The sequence below is a fragment of the Sebastes umbrosus genome, chromosome 11, assembly GCF_015220745.1.
Source record: "Sebastes umbrosus isolate fSebUmb1 chromosome 11, fSebUmb1.pri, whole genome shotgun sequence".
In the NCBI taxonomy this organism is placed as follows: Eukaryota; Metazoa; Chordata; class Actinopteri; order Perciformes; family Sebastidae; genus Sebastes; species Sebastes umbrosus.
In genome coordinates, this window is record NC_051279.1 from 24,862,876 (window position 1) to 24,882,104 (window position 19,229).

Here is a 19,229-nt window from a genome sequence, read left to right on the forward strand (position 1 = left end):
GAGGAACATAAAGATCATAATATTTTGTGTCAACACTGTTTTATGAGAAAAAATAAATATATATATATATATATATATGTGTATAAGTGTTTCGTTCGTTGAGTTCTGCAGGGATTATGCAGGTACAGTGCAGCACAATGAAAGACCTTTTTGTAGTTTTGTTTAGTTTATATTATATACAACATTTTATGAATGAAGTCATTTTATTAGAATAATATTTCCGGAATAAAGTTGTGATTTTACAAGAAGTTTATTTTAATACTCGATTGAAGAAAAAAGGTAAAACTGTCCGCTTACATTTAAACAGGCATGTTACAGAAATCTAACAATGTTTTTCTTATAATACTGTGACTTTTTGTCTTAATATCATACCAGATTGTTCTTTCCTCAGAATATTATGACTTTATGTGTTTAAGACAAAGAAATCTGACATTTTTAGAATAAAGTGTAAAAACACAGACAAGTTTCAGGCTGTTTATAAATCCTGACAACAAGCTTAAATGGTAAAAATAAAGTCACATTTCCTTTAGCGTTTGAAGGCAGCATGACCCTCTGGAGGAACGGAACTCTGGGTAATGTAGTTTCCCTTATTTCTATTCTCCCTGATGTGTGTGCCAGATTACACCAGCTGCTCATTTTATAGATACATTTCTTATTTTCATGACAGACTGAAAAGTCAAGAGTCTTATAAACTTTAAGCGTTTCTGTATAAAAAATGTCTGATTAATTAACCCATCATTTCATATCGATGATTTGAGAAAGTCTGAGGAAACTCTGATGAAACTATTCAAATAAATAAAAACAAATCAGGTTTTCTTAGTTTTTCTGAGACAGGTTCGTACTGAAATGTCAGTTTATCATCTGAGCTAAAACAACATTAATTTTCATTTCTATAAAACATACAGACTCTGAACTGATATGTACAGAACATTCATTCTTATTACCATTTATATATTTTACTAAATCACTTTTTATTCTATCTTTCGATCAGAGAAATAAAACCTGCAGATTTTTCATGTGTTCAGTCACGTTTTACATGTTCAAAGGAATAAAAGATTTACTTTAGATTTTAAAGTTTCCGTGTGACGTTTAGTTTCTGTTCATCTTTAACAGTTTAACGTCTTGTCAGAAGATCATTGCAGATTTTTTCAGTATGTTGTTTGTTCTGTCAACACTTTCATATTGTTGGCTGTAATAAACACTGACGCCTGAAGGGGGCGCTGCCAGGACTCAACACTGATATCAGGTTTCCATGGTAACACTGACATAAAATTGGATCAAGCTGCTACTTTAAAACCGTCAGAGATGATCAGAGACTGAAGTCACACGGGACGTTTAACCTGACTGTAAACAGCGTTACGGGGACATTCAACCTGAATTCACGCAGCCTTGCGAGGACATTCAACCTGAATCCAAGCAGCGTTACGAGGACATTCAACCTGAATCCAAGCAGCGTTACGAGGACATTCAACCTGAATCCAAGCAGCATTACGAGGACATTCAACCTGAATCCAAGCAGCGTTACGGGGACATTCAACCTGAATGCACGCAGTGTTACGAGGACATTTAACTTGAAGGTACACAGCATTATGAGGACATTTAACCTGAATGCACGCAGCGTTATGGGGACACTTTCAGTCCAGCCGTCAGCAGGTAGGAGCACCAGATCCTGACCTTTGACCTCTGGTTGATTGACATCTCTCTGACTGAAACATATGTGTGTTTGTTTATGAATGAACTTGTTATATTCAGCTTCCTGTTTCCTGTCAAGTGATGTGTTGAAAGCTCCGGTGACCTCTGACCCCAGCTGCTGCCGCAGGTTGGCGACCTCTGACCCCTCCGGAGAGGAGGTCTAGATCTTCTCCACGTAGTTTCCGGGGAACATACCCTCTCTGCCCCGCAACCGACCGAACCACCAACCAGACGGATCTGCAGAAAGTACAGAGAGAGAGTCTGACTCAAATCAGGACTACAGAACACAACAAGAGCTGTTATAGACCCTTTTAGTGTGGACGTTATGATGAGGTCACGGGGTTAGCTGGAGGCTGAACAAAGGAAAGACTGGAGGCTAACACTAGCAGTGGACTAAAGTTACACATCTAAAATGTCATCTTGATGTGTTGTTGGGTGCCTCTGTGATTCGAGGCTCAACAATTAAAGCTGAAGATATCAGATATCATGTAAAGTGATCAGTCTCACATTAGCGGCTGAGCTAATGTTAGCTGCTGCTCAGTTTGGACGTCCAGATTAATGTGATGTGCCTCAAATATCGAGGGGATCTGTGACTGAAATGTTTGACTATTGTTTACAATCTATATACGATCAGCTAGCATTAGCTGTTGGTTAGCATTCGACTGCTATCTAGCTAGAACATGTGCGCAGTCAGCTAACGCGTGATCATTTATCAAATGACACCGCAGTCTATTGGTATTTTTGAACGGCAGATAGATGTAGTGTGGTAGTAATAGTAGTAGCAGTAGTAAAAGTAGAAGTAGTATCAGTAGTACTAAAAGTAGTAACAGCAGTACTAGAAGTAGGCCTAGTAGGGCTATAACCTAAGTGGTGGAAGTAACAGCAGTACTAAACATTGAAGTAGCACTTAAATAAAAGTAGTATCAGCAGTACTAGAAGACGTAGAGGTAGCATGTGTAGTACTAAAAGTAGAGGTAGTATTAGTAGTATTAGAAGTAGCACTATAAGTAGTAGAAGTAGCAGTATTATTACTGTAGTAGTAACAGTAGTAGTAGTAACAGTAGCAGCAACATTAGTTGTACTAGTAGCAGTGACAGTAGTACTGACAGCAGTATTAGCAGTACCTTCAGTGAGTATCTCGATGACATCATCAGCGTTGAAGCTGAGCTCATCCGTGTCCTGGGCGTCGTAGGCGTACAGAGCTTTGCACTGCGGAGACCGAGGTTTCGGTTTGGGAGCCGGTTTGGGTCGACCCGCTCCAGGAAGAGGCTTCACCTCCTTCGACCGCCGTCGCTGCAGCCTGAAGGCAAACCGGGAATTACAGAGAACCGGAGAACAGAGTGTAGAACCAGCAACAAGCAACAATACAACAGGTATTTAAGATTTGATGAGACTGTGGCTGGTTCCAGTCCCAGGACAGCTGGGTCAGTGGTTAGTGGTAATACTGGTGAAAATGGTTTATAGTATAATGTTTATACTGGTGACCTGGTAACATTACTGTAATTGGTTATACTGGGTTGCTCATGGCGGTCTCACCCTGCGGCGCCCTGGTCGGGGACATTCATGAAGCCCATATCGTGTTGGGCGGGCTGGTTGTTGGGGCGATGCTGGCTCTGGAGGCGGGGCAGACTGGGCTGCTCCATGCTGGATTGCTGCCTCAGCAGAGAGCCTCTGGAGGAGGTGGGGCCTCCTCTGGGAGCTCCGCCCCCTCTGGAGTGAGGAGCTGAGGAAAAAAAAGGAAAATTATGAACCAACAGTCGGTGACGTCCTGACACCTGAGGGGTTGTTTTTTGGTACCTGAGTTGTATTGGCTGGTGGGCGGAGCCTGGTTCCCCATGTAGCGACTCTTGCGTTTGTCCTTCCTCGTCGGCCCTGCAAATCAACAGGAGGTGAGGCGGAGCACACAGAAAGTTGTGGTAGAATTTGTGGTGAGTTGGGTCAGAACTTACTGGAGTTTTTGGGCAAACCCTGTCCAACGGCGACCTGCAGGACCTTCCCGCTGGGCTTCAGAACTGCCTCATCCCCCTGACCAGCCTGGAACTGGATCTGTCTGGACCCTGAAGAGCTGAACGGACCCCAGCCACCCTTCTTCACCTTAAACTCCAGACTGGAGGACAGAGACAGACGGAGGGATACGGCTGATATTTATGTCGATTTTGAATTCATTTAGAAAACTGTCACAGCTGCCAGATGTGTTTTCTGGACTACTTATATTAGTACTTAAACATTACATCATGGCACCAGTGTTAAGAACGGCATGTATGTATTTTTTAGATTTGAGTAAAACAAAATAAAATAGTCACGGTACTGACAGGTTGTTGAATTTGAGCGGCAGCTTCTTCTCAGTTTTCTCTTGATAACGTTTGACCAGCAGACTGAGGAACTCTGTTTTAAAGACACTCTGAAGAACGCTGTCGTACTCTTCCTCGTGGATGATGAAGAAGTCGTCCTGCAGAGTGCTGACAGAGAGACAGATGGGTGAGAGGGACAGGAAGTCAGACAGGCAGAGAGAAACAGGAAGTCAGACAGGTAGAGGTTTCTCTTCTAATATAGGATTTAATGTATGAGTGGCATAAATGTTCTGGTCCTGGTTCTGGTGCTACTGTAGTTCTAGTTCTGTTTCTAATTCTAGTTTCAGTTGTAGCTCTGGCCCGGTGGCCTGCTCATATTACTAGTCTTGGCCCTGATTCTATTTCTAGTTCTGGTTCTTGTTCCAGTTCTGGTTCTTGTTTTAGTTGTGATTCAAGCTCTACTATTTGTCCTCCCCTATTACTGGTTCTGGTCCTAGCTCTGGTTACAGTTTTGCCCCTGGTTTTAGTTCTTACTCTAGTTCTGGCCATGGTTCTAGTTCTAGTACCAGTCCTAGTTCTAATTCTAGGTGTGGGCTTGGTTCCAGTTCTAGCTCTGGTGCTGATTCCAGTCCTAGTTATGGCCCAAGTTACAGGTCTAGCTCTAGCCCTGGTTCTAGTTCAAGTTGTAATTCTAGTTCTGGCCCTGGTCGTAATTGCAGTTCCAGTTCTAATTATGGTCCTGGTTCTAGATCTGTTTCTGGTGGTGTACCTCAGGGAAACAGACTGGACCTTGTTGACCTCAATCTTCCTCTTGAGAACCTCCTGGATCTGACCTTTATCTGGACCCTGCTTCACCTTCTCTCGACCAACCAGGTATAGGAACTTTGGGGTCAGGATAAGGTCACGCTTCACGGTCTGTGGAACAGTAGAAACACGTTGCATTCAGTCAGGAAGTGTATCGTAAACTAAGATCTCTGACACATTAAGGATTTGTTCCAGTCTTTCCCTTTAACCGTCCCCCTGAGTCTCTCGCAGTCTGAGGCAGTCTTCCAATCAGAGAGCTACATGGGATCGTGGCAAAACAACTTATGGCGCAAAATGTCACCCATTGATTTATGGACTGTCGTTTTGAAGCCTCGAGTTCGACATTTTGGTCCCCATCTTGGTTTGTGGCCGTCGCCATCTTGATATGTGGCCGTCACCATCTTGGTTTGTGGCCGTCACCATCTTGGTATCTCGAGATACATGAACTCCCTCACTTGGGGCAGTGAGTCACTCCCAACCCAGAGGGCACAATCTACAGTTTTCCAGCAGAGAGCCATGGCCTTAGACTTGGAGGTACTGACTCTCATCCCGATCCCCGGTACCCCATATTCTTGTAGTACCCCCCACGGGTCTCCCCGGGGGACATGGTCGTAAGCCTTTTCCAAGTCCACAAAACACATGTAGACTGGATGGGCAAACTCCCATGACCCCTCCAACAGCCCCGCAAGGGTAAAGAGCTGGTCCACTGTTCCACGGCCAGGACGGAATCTGCATTGTTCCTCTTGGATCCGAGGTTCGACAATCGGTCAGAGCCTCCTTGCCATCACCCTAGAATAAACTTTCCTCTAAAATTATGTTGTATGACCGAGCATAAATCTGACGTCACATCTGTGAGATTTTGTCGTTACAAGTTAGGTTTCACACACACTGCCTGATATCCTAGAAACCTGTTCTAGCCTTCTGCCATTTTACATGATCGTACACACTTGCAGGAGGAAGGATGAGGGCGACTTAGTTTTTACCCTGAATCTTCGGTCAAACTTCACCACGACGTCAGCGAAGTCGATCCTCTCTCGGCGGCCGACAAACTGTCTGATCTCTGGGTGGGTGTCCATCCCGAGGTAGTCGCCAACAAAGTTCCTGTTGATGCTGTTTCTGCGGCGCTCCTTCTTATTCAGCAGGACGTCAGAGGCTGGAAGAAACAAAAAATCACTTAGTAGAGAGGAAGACATAACGTCCGCGACAGACTCACTTAACCCACTTATGGAAGACAGTCTTACCTTCCTCCCTCATCTTGACGTACTTGCGGACAGCAATGTGTTTACGCCACGCCTTCTGGATGATCCGAGCGTAACCGTTATACTTCCTCTCCCTCATCTCCTCCAACAAGAAGAGCTGCAGAGAGGAAAATAACACCCAGTTCCTGACAACAGAAAACTTTACTTTGAAAGTTTACAGCGGGATGAACCACTTCCTGTGTGGGAGTGCTTCGTACCGACTCTGGAGCTTTGATGAAGACTTTGGTCTTGCCCAGCTGGTACTGGTCTTGGTCCATGTGGACAGAGTTGAGGAGGTGCAGGACTCCCTGACGCTCCTCGCCCTTCCAACGAGGCCAGCTCTCCTTTGTCAGGATGGCGTACCTGCAGCACACAAATCTCAGTGAGCATGTTTAAATAAAACAGTGTACAGGATGTTACCCTGTTTGACCTCTGACCTGTGCAGGAACTTGTTGAAGACTCGTCTGTAGGCGTATCCAGCCCGGCGGACTCTGATGTTCTCTCGGAGGCCCAGGTACTCCACCTGGTGTTTGACCCGGTTCTCCTCCCAGTCCCGGGGACGTTTGGTCTCGTTGGGTTTGATGCAGCGGATGTAGTGGGGGGTGCACTTCATCAGAGTCTGGACCAGAGTGTTCGCTTGTTTCTAAAAGGAGGGGGGACAGTTTTACCCTTTGTACCTTACTGCTGTGAGACATCATTGTGACAACCAAAACACCAAAACATCAGCAATCTAAAGCAATTTAAGTCAGAACATCAGGGAACGTCCTGATGAGGTCCTGTCATCCCTCTGCCTTTGTTTTCTGTCATCTAATAAAATGTCCCAAAAAACACATACAAATCTGCAATCTCTAATGCTGATACATGAGCAGTGTAGCTCAGTGACTGCAGGGATGTTTAAATGTGTAAAAGTACAACACACTTTGACCAAACATTGTGAACTAAATGTACCACAACATTGCCCTCTAGTGGAGGCTCTGGTTGAACCTGAACACTGCAGGTGGTAACAAAACGTTGGAGGAGTGAAGGCGTTTACACACTGGGGGCGTGGCGAATAAAGGCACGGCCACACACGGGTGAATGCAGGCAAGTGACCATCGTCTACCGAGGCGATTTTCAAACTAAACGTTCACCATGAGAATTTGCTTCGCTCACATAGAATGGAAGTGAACTGGAGGCGAATATTAATTTTGTGCATGTGTGACGGTGCCTTGATGCCTCGGTTTGAAAGCTCAGAAAATTGACCTTGTTCCAAATAAAAAAAAAAAAAGATGCGTTGAAAAACATGTCCCCCGCAAAACCATTGTTTTCCTATGGCACGGCGCGCCTACCACACGCTCCTGTTTTGTGCCGTGCATTGTTTTTCTAGCGGTTTTAAGGCGAGCATAAAAGTTAAAATAATCCCAACTTTTCAGCGCCAGGTACGTAGTCGCACCACTCATCAATGTCACACGTAGCCGGACTTTACTACTTTACACTTCCCTCCTGTTTTTGATGCTGGTAGTTGTGGCTAGCTAGTTAGCTGTTGGACTGTGAGAGGGGGAATTCATATCTCATGTCGTGATAGTTTCATGTAGGCTATGGTCTTTGAGAGAGACCATATTTTCCTGTTAATCACATTCGGTTGCAAGCACACAGTCACGCTCCACAGGCCACTTCGCTGTTTTGCCCACTTCACTTTGCCTAGGCTTTTTGAAGCGGCCTCGCCTGTAGCGACGCGCCTCTGTGTGATTAGCCCCTGACAGTCTACAGTCTGTTAACGCCCCCTACAGGCTGCAGTCGTCATTACAGCCACAGTCTGAACCAGCCTCCTGATGGTTTCTTACAGTCTGAACAGTAGAGGAGCTAAACATTTGTCCTGAGGGCGGCGCCAGAGGAAAGATGGTGTCGTCCAATCTCCACCAGTCAATCACAATGTCTCTCTCACCTTGATCTTAATGCTGGCGGTGGACGGACGCCCTCTCTTCTCCGAATCCAGGTTCTCAGGGAACAGAGCTCTGATGAACGCACTGACCACAAACACACCACAGACAGGGGTCACTGTGAGGCACACACACACACACACACACACACACACACACACACACACACACACACACACACACACACACACACACACACACACACACACACACACAACTTACAACTCGCTGCTCTGCATCAGCTCAATGATGTCATTAAACAAGACATCTCTGTTCCTCTCACAGAAACCGTTGACATCATACGACACCTGGTAAGACAGACAGATAGACAGACAGATGGGTGAACACCTGGACGGGTAGACGGGTGAACACCTGAACAGACAGATAGACAGACAGGTGAACACCTGGACAGACAGATAGACAGACAGTAGAACACCTGGACAGACAGACAGGTGAACACCTGGACACAGACAGACAGGTGAACACCTGGACAGACAGACAGTTGAACACCTGGACAGACAGACAGGTCAACACCTGGACACAGACAGACAGGTGAACACCTGGACACAGACAGACAGGTGAACACCTGGACACAGACAGACAGGTGAACACCTGGACAGACAGACAGGTGAACACCTGGACACAGACAGGTGAACACCTGGACAGACAGACAGGTCAACACCTGGACACAGACATACAGGTCAACACCTGGACACAGACAGACAGGTGAACACCTGGACACAGACAGGTGAACACCTGGACACAGACAGACAGGTGAACACCTGGACAGACAGACAGGTGAACACCTGGACAGAGAGAGAGGTGTGCTGCGTACCTTCCCGGCGTAGTGATGGACGATGAATCCTTTATTCCAGCTGCTGAAGTGTTCGTGGGATCCAATCTGTCCCTGAAGCTTCTGCAGTAGTGTCTGATCTGCTCCCTCACCTTTAGCGTGCATCGTAGCGCACACGTCATCCAGGATGCTCATGATCCCAGGAGGATTCTGGGTAACGACCAGAGAAATGATGCGATAAAAAACAGGAGCTGTATTTATAGTTATTTATGTTTAACTCTTGTAGTTTGTTGACGTTGGTGATAACTTGGTCTTGTTTTTAACTTTATGTGGTGAAGACAGCTGATTGGCTGACTCACCAGTTTGGACTCGATGAGGTCACAGACCACCTTGTTGTTGAAATACTCGATGGGCTTCCATTGGATCCCCTCCTGGACGTATTCTTCCTGCAGAGATTCAGTTTTCATGTTAAATCTTTTTATTCTGAAACATTTGTGATAAGAGAAGAGAAACAGCCGAGGACCAGAGATAGGAAGTAGAAAGGATAACTGAAAATAATACAGGAAATAAACAGGGAAGAAGAAAGAAGTCAGGTCTCATAACACTGATGGAGTCACAGGTTCAGTCAGAATAAGAGGGATAAGTAATGTGATGATGTCATGCTGTGATGATGTCATGCCGTGATGTCATGATGTATCACCTGTTCTGCCTTCAGTGTGAGCTCAATAAAAATCTGCTGCAGCTTCTCGTTCACAAAGTTGATGCAGAACTGCTCAAAGCCGTTTTTCTGGTAAAGAAGAAACCCAAGAGTTATTGAACTAATAATCGGATCAGTCAGTCAGTCAGTCAATCAATCAATCAATCAAACTGTCAGTCAGTCGGTAAAACAGATCTGTATGGCGAGCAATTAAAAAAAGTAATTTGTATATATATCCCACAAAATCAATTCGTATGTAATCCATGAAATCGTGAACCAGTGATCCAAAAAATACAGACTTTTACCAGGGGACCGCTGTTGGTGCCCCGTGTGAAGACAGAAGTCAACTTTGATTTGTTTGTCATGTCTTATATTCACCCAAACCACCATCTTTACCTAAACTTAACCGAGTTGCTTCCTGTGAAAACGGAAGCTTAATTTGAAAAGACTGTATGCAGAACGAGCAGAAATTTACACGTGTTGCTGGACATTTGTAGGAAAACACACAAAAAATGAGAAATAACTTTTCGTAAGATATCATACAAACAGCTGTATGAGGATACGTTGCATATTTTCAAATTTCTGTCTGGTGGTTTATTCTTGTTTCAGGGTTCAGAATCGGGTTTACGTTCACTGTTAGAGAACTCATTATGTCAATGAGGATCCTCACAAGTATAGAAGAACAAATGTGTGTGTGTTTATACCTGGAAGATCTCGAAGCCGTAGATATCGAGGACACCGATGTTGAACTCCTCCTGGTCCTTCTGCATGGCTTTATTAACACACTGTCACACACACACAAACACACATCAAATAATCAATACAGAATCAAACGAAGTTTGAAATCAAATGTGTGCGTGAAGCGCTGAAGTGGACTGACGTCGACGAGGAAGTCGAAGAGTCGGGTGTACAGAGCTTTGGACAGGGCGTCTCTGGAGAAACAGGCCTGCTCGGTGTTCAGGGTGACGGAGATGGACTCTGTCTTCCCGCCCCACTTACTGTCCATAACCCTGCTGGTCAGTTTACTGCAGAGACCGTCCTGAGGGATCCCCAACAGGAAGGACGGGAACGCCAGGACTGACAGGAAGACGGACAGAGACAGTTTCACCATCAGGGACCCAACAGAAAGTCTGTTTACAGACAGTTAAACTGATCAACCCGAGATCTTCAGTACGTTTAAATTCCCTCTTCACGGTTCATATCAATATGTGTTTCATGTTTCGTGATATTGTTTAGTGTGTATTGTGTAGTGTATATTGTGTGGTAACTTACAGTCCTGGCTTTCGACCACAGCGTAATTGTTTTCCTCTCTGAAGCCGATGTTTCCCAGATGAAGAATTCCTGCAACAAGCTGAAGAACTGAATCCTGTTCCTCCACAGATAGACCGACCACTGACATCGCCTCCTGAGAGACAGACAGATAGAGAGACAGTCAGTCAGACAGACAGTCAGATATAGACAGTCAGTCAGTCAGTCAGACAGACAGACAGACAGACAGATATAGACAGAGAGTTACAGACCATAGTATCAGCAAACTCCTTCTTGTCATTGATGTCCTCCACAATGTAGGTTCCTGATTGGTTGAGGTAGAAATAATAGTCGGGGGTCGTGACCCCAAGGTTCTCCCTCTGCTCCGAACTTGCCCCTTCCAACAGCTGAAGACAGAGTTCAAAAAGAAAAGAAGCGACGGGATAGGCAGAGGAAGGGACGGGATCGGTAGAAGAAGCCACGGGATAGGGAGAGGAAGCGACGAGATCAGGAGAAGGAACGACGGGATCGGGAGAAGGAATGGGTACCAAATAAATCAGGATTGGGCAAAATGTGAACACGTATTGTAGTACTTATTATAGTACACATTGCAGTACATGGTAGTACATGTTGCAGTACCTGGTAGTAGATGTGGAAGCCTCTCTCTTCAGAATTCTGTGAAACTACTCGACTCTTCTCCAATAGAAAGTTGGAGATTTTTCCTCCATCAGGAGCTCCTCCTCGACTGAACTGGATCTCAAAGTATTTACCCTGACAGGCGGAGAGTGTACATGTGTTAGTAGTATACATTTATTTAGTTTACTACTGTATATACTGTGTATAAATCTGTCTGAATATATTTATACTCACAAATCTGCTGGAATTGTTGTTGCGGACAGTTTTGGCGTTACCAAAGGCCTCCAGCAGAGGGTTGGACTGCAGGATGATGTCTTTAACATGCTGCACACAAAAGTAACCATGGTAACAGTAGTAATAACAGTAGTACTACCAGTAGTAATAACAGTAGTACTACCAGCAGGAATACACCAGTCCAAATCTCTCCTGATTCTAATTCAAACATCTAAACTCTGAGTAACTGGTACACAAGCACAAGCAGTACCATGACTAGTACCACGAGTAGTACATGAGCAGTATCACAAGCAGGACCACGAACAGTACCACGAACAGTACCATAAGCAGTAGCAGTACCACGAACACTACCAGGAGCGGTACATTGTGTACTGACCTGGACTTTGTCTCCTCCTCCGGACACTTTGGACACGTAGCTCATGATGTATTTGGCAGCGACAGTTTTTCCAGCTCCGCTCTCACCGCTAACAGGAAACAGGAAACAGGAAACAGCGTCAGTCTCAACACATTCATTTACCTTCAGAAGGTGTGAAGACAGAAAGAAGGATAGTTATCAATAACTGTTAATGATATTTAATAATATTCAGGAGGGCTAACGTTAGCCAGCTTTATGGCACCAATCTGGACTTTTATAGCGGTAGAATGGCGTCACGATGACATCATGACCCGTTCTCCTTGTTTTCTCGGAGCTCGCTGAAGTGGGCGGGGCTCAGGTGGAACAACATGTGACTCTGAGGTCTAGGTCCCGCCTACCTGATGATGACACACTGGTTCTCGTTGTCAATCATCATGTTTCTGTACACATGGTCAGCCAGAGCGTAGACGTGGGGGGGGTTCTCATACTGAGCCTGGAGGACAAAGAGGATCGAGGATCAATAATCAATAATCAATAATCAGTTATGTAAAGTGTGTATCGTGTGTATCATGTATTATCTCACCGCTCCCTGGTACAGCTCGACTTCTCTGTCTGTGAAATACGGAAGCTGTTTGAACGGATTCACAGAGATCAGAACTGGACCAATGTAGGTCTGACAGAACTGGGTCAAGGACCAGAACTAGAACGAGAACCAGGACCAGGACCAGGACCAGGACCGGAATATATCATACACATTCTCTCAGTTAGTCTTATTTCTGACTCATAATGTGGTTTAAAAAGTATTATAATTAAATATATAATAATGATTATAGTAATAATCATTATTATAATTAAATAAATACTGTATATATAATTATAATAATGATCATTAGAAGTGTTTGAGGATACGAAGATGTAGTCGTCCATGTATCTTTTCTTCAGGTTCTCCGTGATGGCGTCTTCGCTGATCTTGGACAGCAGCACCATGTCGTCCACGCCGCTCACCTTCACGTTCTGAGCCAGCCAATGGTAACGCTCCTTACTACCCTGAGGGGCGGGGCATAAACACAGAGACGGTCAGCTGATCACGTCAATCACATCATGGTCATCACCGCTGACCTCTGACCTCTCACTTCTGAGTAGCTCCACCTTTACCAGCTGCTACATTAAAGTGATGACCAAATTAAATATCCCAAAAATATTAGCAATATAACAGAAAAATATTAGTAAAGTATCAAATAAAAATTTGTAAAACATCCAAAATAATTTGAGTAAAACATCAAAGAAATAAGAGTTAAATATATATTATGTAAAAATACAAATATTAATAAATTATCAGACACAAATTTATAAAATATCCCACAATGTAATTAAAAGTAGCTCCACCTTTACCAGCCGCAACATTAAGGTGATGAACACATTAATGCATCAATAACTATAATCATTTAATATAATATATATTATTCTGCATATTGAGTACTTTTTCTTTTTGTACTTTGGTACATTTTGATGCTGATACTTTTGTACTTTTACTACAGTAACTGTTTACTGAGTACTTCTTCCCCCGAGGACACACACACACACACACACACACACACACACACACACTGTGTGTGTATTATCAGCTGATTGGTCGTCTCTCCCTCCTGAAGAATTCCCAGCATTCCTTCTGTCCTGTGGGATCTTGTTGAGGAGCGGCGACGCCCCGGCGTGCTCGCCTCGACACGCCTCACTCTGTGTGTGTGTGTGTGTGTGTGTGTGTGTGTGTGTGTGTGTGTGTGTGTGTGTGTGTGTGTGCGTGTAGTCAGATTAAAGTCACAGTTCGTAAACTAATAAATACAGTACATCAAATAAAACATAAAATACGTAAAATACATAAAACTGAGCTTCACTTTAAAACTAAACACAGGAAAGAGGTTAAATAATGCTCAAAACTTACGCTAAATTTTGGCGAGGAATACTGTCATGGCCATTTTCAAAGGGGTCCCTTGACCTCTGACCTCCAGATATGTGAATGAAAATGGGTTCTAAGGGTACCCACGAGTCTCCCCTTTACAGACATGCCCACTTTATGATAATCACATGCAGTTTGGGGCAAGTCATAGTCAAGTCAGCACACTGACACACTGACAGCTGTTGTTGCCTGTTGGGCTGCAGTTTGCCACGTTATTACATTTGAGTATATGTTTTATGCTAAATGCAGTACCTTTGAGGGTTTCTGGACAATATTTGTCATTGTTTTGTGTTGTTAATTGATTTTCAATACTAAATATATACATACATTTTGCATAAAGCAGCATATTTGTCCACTCCTATGTTGATAAGAGTATTAAATACTTGACAAATCTCCCTTTAAGGAACATTTTTAACAGATATAAAATGTGTGATTAATTTGCGATTAAATATTTGAATCGATTAACAGCCCTAATATATATATATATTAAATCTGTAATGATTGATCAATTAATGAGTCAATAATGAAAACGATCATTAGTTGCGGCTTTAACAGTTTATATTAAATGTGGATTCCCTGAAGCTCAATCTGTGCTTTGGCTCCTGTTGACCCCCCAGAGTTCATGTACTCTCAGTACTGTAGTACTTTGTGTACTACAGGTACTTTATTAATATGATGCGAGTTTAAACTGAAGTAATTCAGACGTTAAAATGTCTTTAAAACATCATAAAGTTCATCAAATTATGTAAAACCTGCGATTACACCTGCAGTCAAACCTGGAGCTTTGTGGCCCCTGAGGGCCAATATAATAATAATAATTATTATTATTATTATATAAGAACAATAATAATATAATATTAAATAATAATAAGAAAAAAGTAATCCTTCATATTGCACATAAACACCTGCTGTAAATATATACAGTTTCTTATCTTTTACTATATTTACAGTAAACACTTCATATATAAATACAGGAATGACATTATATTATAAATACAGGAAATAAAGTCAGATGAAAAATGATTTGTTTTGTTTTGTTTACAAATTAATTCTATATATTTTTTCCATTTTATTTAATTCAATAAGTTATTTTCTTTAAGTGCTGATTTATAAATAAATTAAAATTATATTTTATTTTTATTCATTAAAGCTCTTAAAAAAAAAAACTTGTGATCAGGAACTTTCAGCAGCGCAGTTCTGATCAGGGATCTGGTCCTGCAGGAGTCTCACAGTTTACCTGAACCCTGCAGGATCAGGACCAGGACCAGGACTCAAACAGTGTAAAGTCAGATATAAGGTAACTCACCATGTCTGCTGCTCCTCCTGCTTCACTTCCTGCTTCAGAGAAAAGTTGAGAAATCTTCAATCAGTCTCAGGTGGATCCGGATCCAGGTAGACTTGCACTGATCCCGGATCAGCTCAGTCCGGATCAGATGGGTTCAGATCAGTGAATCAGACGGATTCTGTTGATCTCAGCAACATTTTCTTCTCGGTTTGATTCCAGTGTGTTTTTCTTCCTTCAGTCTTCAGTCTCTCAAACTCTCTGCAGGTGTGGGCAGGTAGAGCCCCGCCTCCTCCTCCTTCTGCTGCCGGTGGAACTCTGGGTAATGTAGTCCTGACAACAGACCAGCTGGAGCTCTGCTGACACCAAGTGTCCAGAACCAGGACTACACTCTCTATGTCTGCACACTTCACAACTTTTATCCTGAAATCTATTCATAAAAATGTTCAATTTAAAGAGTTGTTATTTTTTTATTATTATTATATATATTTGTATTATTATTTTAAGAGATATTATTTATATTTTAAATGAATAACAACCTTATATTTTTATGGAATTTATGAGATTCTGTATTTTATGTTTATTGATTGGATGTTAAATGTTTTCTTCAGTTTAATCTGTTAAATATGATTCTGTGATGTTTACATGAGTTATTTTGTGTTAAATAAAAGCAGAAATAAAAGATGTATCTGTTTATATGTAATATTTACATTTGAATTATCTCTCTTTGTATATTTATATATTCATAATATTTGTTTCATTGTCAGCTGTAGGTGTCGAGAGGTGCTTTACAGATAAATATCGATTGATCGATTGATTATTGACAGTACAGATACTATAAATAAAGAAACTCAGATTTGATCAGATTCCAGTAAAAACAATATGATCACAGAAATTATATTTTTAATTCATAAGATTCCATTTGAGGAACATGATGAATATTTTCGGTGTTTTCTATTGAATGTCTTTATTTTATTAGTTCATCTGAGGATGTTAGGCCGCCTTGTTTTCTTCTTAATCTGCATTGTTTGTTTGCTATTTCATATATTTAGTTTTATATACATTTAGTTTTTGTTTATATATTTAGTTTTATTATTTAGTTTTATTTTATATTTAGTTTTTATATATTTAGTTTTTGTGTTTATATATTTATTTTGTTTTTATATATTTAGTTTTAGTTTGTATTTATTAAGTCTAGTTTCTATCCATTTAATTTGATTTATTTAGTTTTTATATATTTAGTTTTACTTTGTATTTAGCTTTAGTTTTTATTTTTATTAGTTTCTGCTTCTTGTTATTTAATTCTACAAGACTACACTGCTTGTGAAAAACAACAGGGATTAACTGTGAATCTTTTCTGTGGTTCAACTCAGCAGAGTTGACTGAAGTTCATTCTGTCTCCTTTTTTTGTTCGTGATATACAGGTGCAGCTCAAAAAATTAGAATATCACGAAAAGGTTCAATATTCTTTGTCAGTTGTTTAAGAAAGTGAAAATGTAATATATTATAGACTCATTGCACATAAACTAAAATGTTTCAAGCATTTTTTCATTTTAATTTCGATAATTACAGCCTACAGCTCAAAAAAGAAAGAAAAAGGTATCTCAAAATATTAGAATATTTAATTTTGAGTTTTAGTAAATTGCTATTCATACAGAATAAATACCTTGTATCTCTCAGTCTAGTTCAGTACACACAACCACAATCATGGGGAAGGCTGCTGACTTGACAGTTGTCCAGGAGACAATCATTGACACCCTCCACAAGGAGGGTCAGCCACAGAAGGTCATCACTGAAATGTCCGGCTGTTCACAGAGTGCTGTATCGAAGCATGTTCAGGGAAAGTTGACCGGAAGGGAAAAGCATGGTAGGAAATGGTGCAGAAGAAACAGGGTTGACCGCAGCCTTGAGAAGATTGTCAAGCAAAGCCAATTCAAGAACTTGGGAGAGCTTCACAAGGAGTGGACTGAGGCTGGAGTCAGAGCATCAAGAGCCACCACTCACAGACGTCTTCAGGAGATGGAGACAGCTGTCACATTCCTAGTATCAAGCCACTCCTGAACCAGAGACAACGTCAGAACCATCTTGCCTGGGCTAAGGAGAAGAAGAACTAGACCATTGCTCATCGAAAAGTCCTCTCTTCAGATGAAAGTAAATTTTGCATTTCATTTGGAAATCAAGGTCCCAGAGTCTGGAGGCAGAGTGGAGAGGTACATAATCCAAATTGCTTGAAGTCCTGTGTGAAGTTTCCGCAGTCGGTGATGATTTGGGGTGCCATGTCATCTGCTGGTGTTGGTCCACTGTGTTTTATCAAGTTCAAAGTCAACGCAGCCGTCTACCAGGACATTTTAGAGCACTTCATGCTTTCGTCTGCTGACAAGCTTTATGGAGATGCCGTAAAGTATGTACATTTATACACTCAATACCGAGTATTGAGTGTATAAATGTACATACTTTACAGAAGTTGGACATTTCTGTATTTTAAATCCTTTTTTTAATTGATCTTATGAAATATTCTAATATTTTGAGATACCTTTTTCTTTCTTTTTTGAGCTGTAGGCTGTAATTATCAAAATGAAAATGAAAAAATGCTTGAAACATTTTATTTTATGTGTAATGAGTCCAGAATATATACAATTTTCACTTTTTTAAATAACTGATGAATATTGAACTTTTTTGCGATATTCTAATTCTTTGAGCTGCACCTGTATTATATAGATAGATATCTCATAGATATACATTTTAAAAATAGGAGTATCAGACATCTGGAAAGATCATCTTTAGATCCATCAAACAATCAGGACTTTACTGACGATAGTTTCCGCTTGATTGTGGTGGTGTGGACGCGGCATTAAGATGGAAACAGTTCGTGTTGGAGACTTTTTCAGACCGTCTTCTTCTTGCTTTCTGCTTTTTTTTTTTCTTTCCGTTGGCTCATCATGTCTGAATATTGAGAAATCTTCAGGACCAGGACTCAAACAGTTTAAAGTCATAATGTGAACTCACCATGTCTGCTGCTCCTCCTGTTTCAGAGAAAAGGTGAGAAATCTTCAGTCAGTCTCAGGTGGATCCATATCCAGGTGAACTTGGACTGATCCTGGATCAGCTGAGTCTGGATCAGGTGGGTTCAGATCAGTGAATCAGACGGATTCTGTTGATTTCGGCAACATGTGGTAGCACTTCATTTTACAGGTCCGCACATTTCATGGTAATTAGGTGATAATTAGCAAGGAACCGATTTGAAATTTCTTTGGAATTACTGCCAAATTACCCCAATATTTACCTAAATTACTTTATTATTAACATGATTTAATAATTATACTCCGCTATTTCACAATAACTGGTAATTTATTTAATACATTTACAGGAAAAGAATACAATGTTAATTGATCTGCTTTATTACGATGTCTGCTTATAAATAGATAATAAATGAATCATGATATCAGCTACCAGGTTACATCTGTGTAGACAATCAGTCACAATGGTGATCAGAAGTGTCTTCTATTAGTTTTGGTTTTCCACATCCGATAAAGAGCAGCCACTTCTCAGCCTCAGGGCCCTATTTTGACCTTTAGATGATATTTTAGCATATAATTATTGAATCATGTTTATAATAAAGTAATTTTTGATACATTTTGAGGTAAATATTGAAGTAATTTGGCGGTAATTCCAAAGAAATTTCAAATAGGTTACTAATTATCACCTAATTACCAGGAAATTTGTGGACCTGTAAAATTAAGTGTTACCAACATTTTCTTTCACTTTGTGAAGTTCGTTGGCTGAAAGGTTTTCAATATCTTAAACATCCATAAATATGCGGAACCAGCAGGTGTGAACTCCCTCCAGGTCTCTGAAACCCACCAGATCCTGGAAAACACTGAGAACGGACCTCAGCATGAATCTGAGGCATCAACGATGATTATTATTATTATATATTATATTATTATTAGGGCTGTTTTCACATTCAAAGCTTCTATTGACGGTTATGTTTTAATGTTTTCTGTGCTGATGAAACATTATCAGATAATATAATCTTCAAAAACTTTAAAAAAACTTTAAATTCCAAAAATCCAAACTAAGAATCGA

At 41.4% G+C, this 19,229-nt stretch overlaps 1 protein-coding gene across 3 annotated transcripts; it reads right to left on the reverse strand.

Moving 5' to 3' along the window:
• Positions 1–231: 231 nt before the first annotated feature.
• myo1eb (myosin IEb) lies at positions 232–19,113 on the reverse strand. 3 transcript variants are annotated; one of them, XR_005208684.1, is made up of 28 exons: positions 15,168–15,438; positions 12,817–12,954; positions 12,491–12,580; positions 12,306–12,400; positions 11,929–12,016; positions 11,553–11,642; positions 11,322–11,453; positions 10,955–11,089; positions 10,707–10,839; positions 10,315–10,511; positions 10,139–10,219; positions 9,438–9,524; positions 9,097–9,183; positions 8,780–8,947; positions 8,167–8,252; positions 7,950–8,031; positions 6,463–6,668; positions 6,244–6,388; positions 6,029–6,143; positions 5,771–5,940; positions 4,753–4,898; positions 4,005–4,151; positions 3,642–3,799; positions 3,490–3,564; positions 3,229–3,415; positions 2,817–2,992; positions 1,539–1,929; positions 232–1,472 (listed from the first exon to the last, which is right to left on the reverse strand). XR_005208684.1 is itself a non-coding variant. In XM_037783528.1 (27 exons), exons 1-27 carry the CDS (start codon positions 15,168–15,170, stop codon positions 1,853–1,855), a joined length of 3,294 nt encoding a protein of 1,097 aa, XP_037639456.1. In that variant the 5' UTR covers positions 15,171–15,438; the 3' UTR covers positions 232–1,852. The 3 variants fall into 3 exon arrangements, 2 of the variants coding, with proteins under 2 accessions (XP_037639456.1, XP_037639457.1); XM_037783528.1 differs by having other exon boundaries at positions 232–1,929; XM_037783529.1 differs by lacking the exon at positions 15,168–15,438 and adding an exon at positions 18,150–19,113 and having other exon boundaries at positions 235–1,929.
• Between the last annotated feature and the right edge of the window lie 116 nt (positions 19,114–19,229).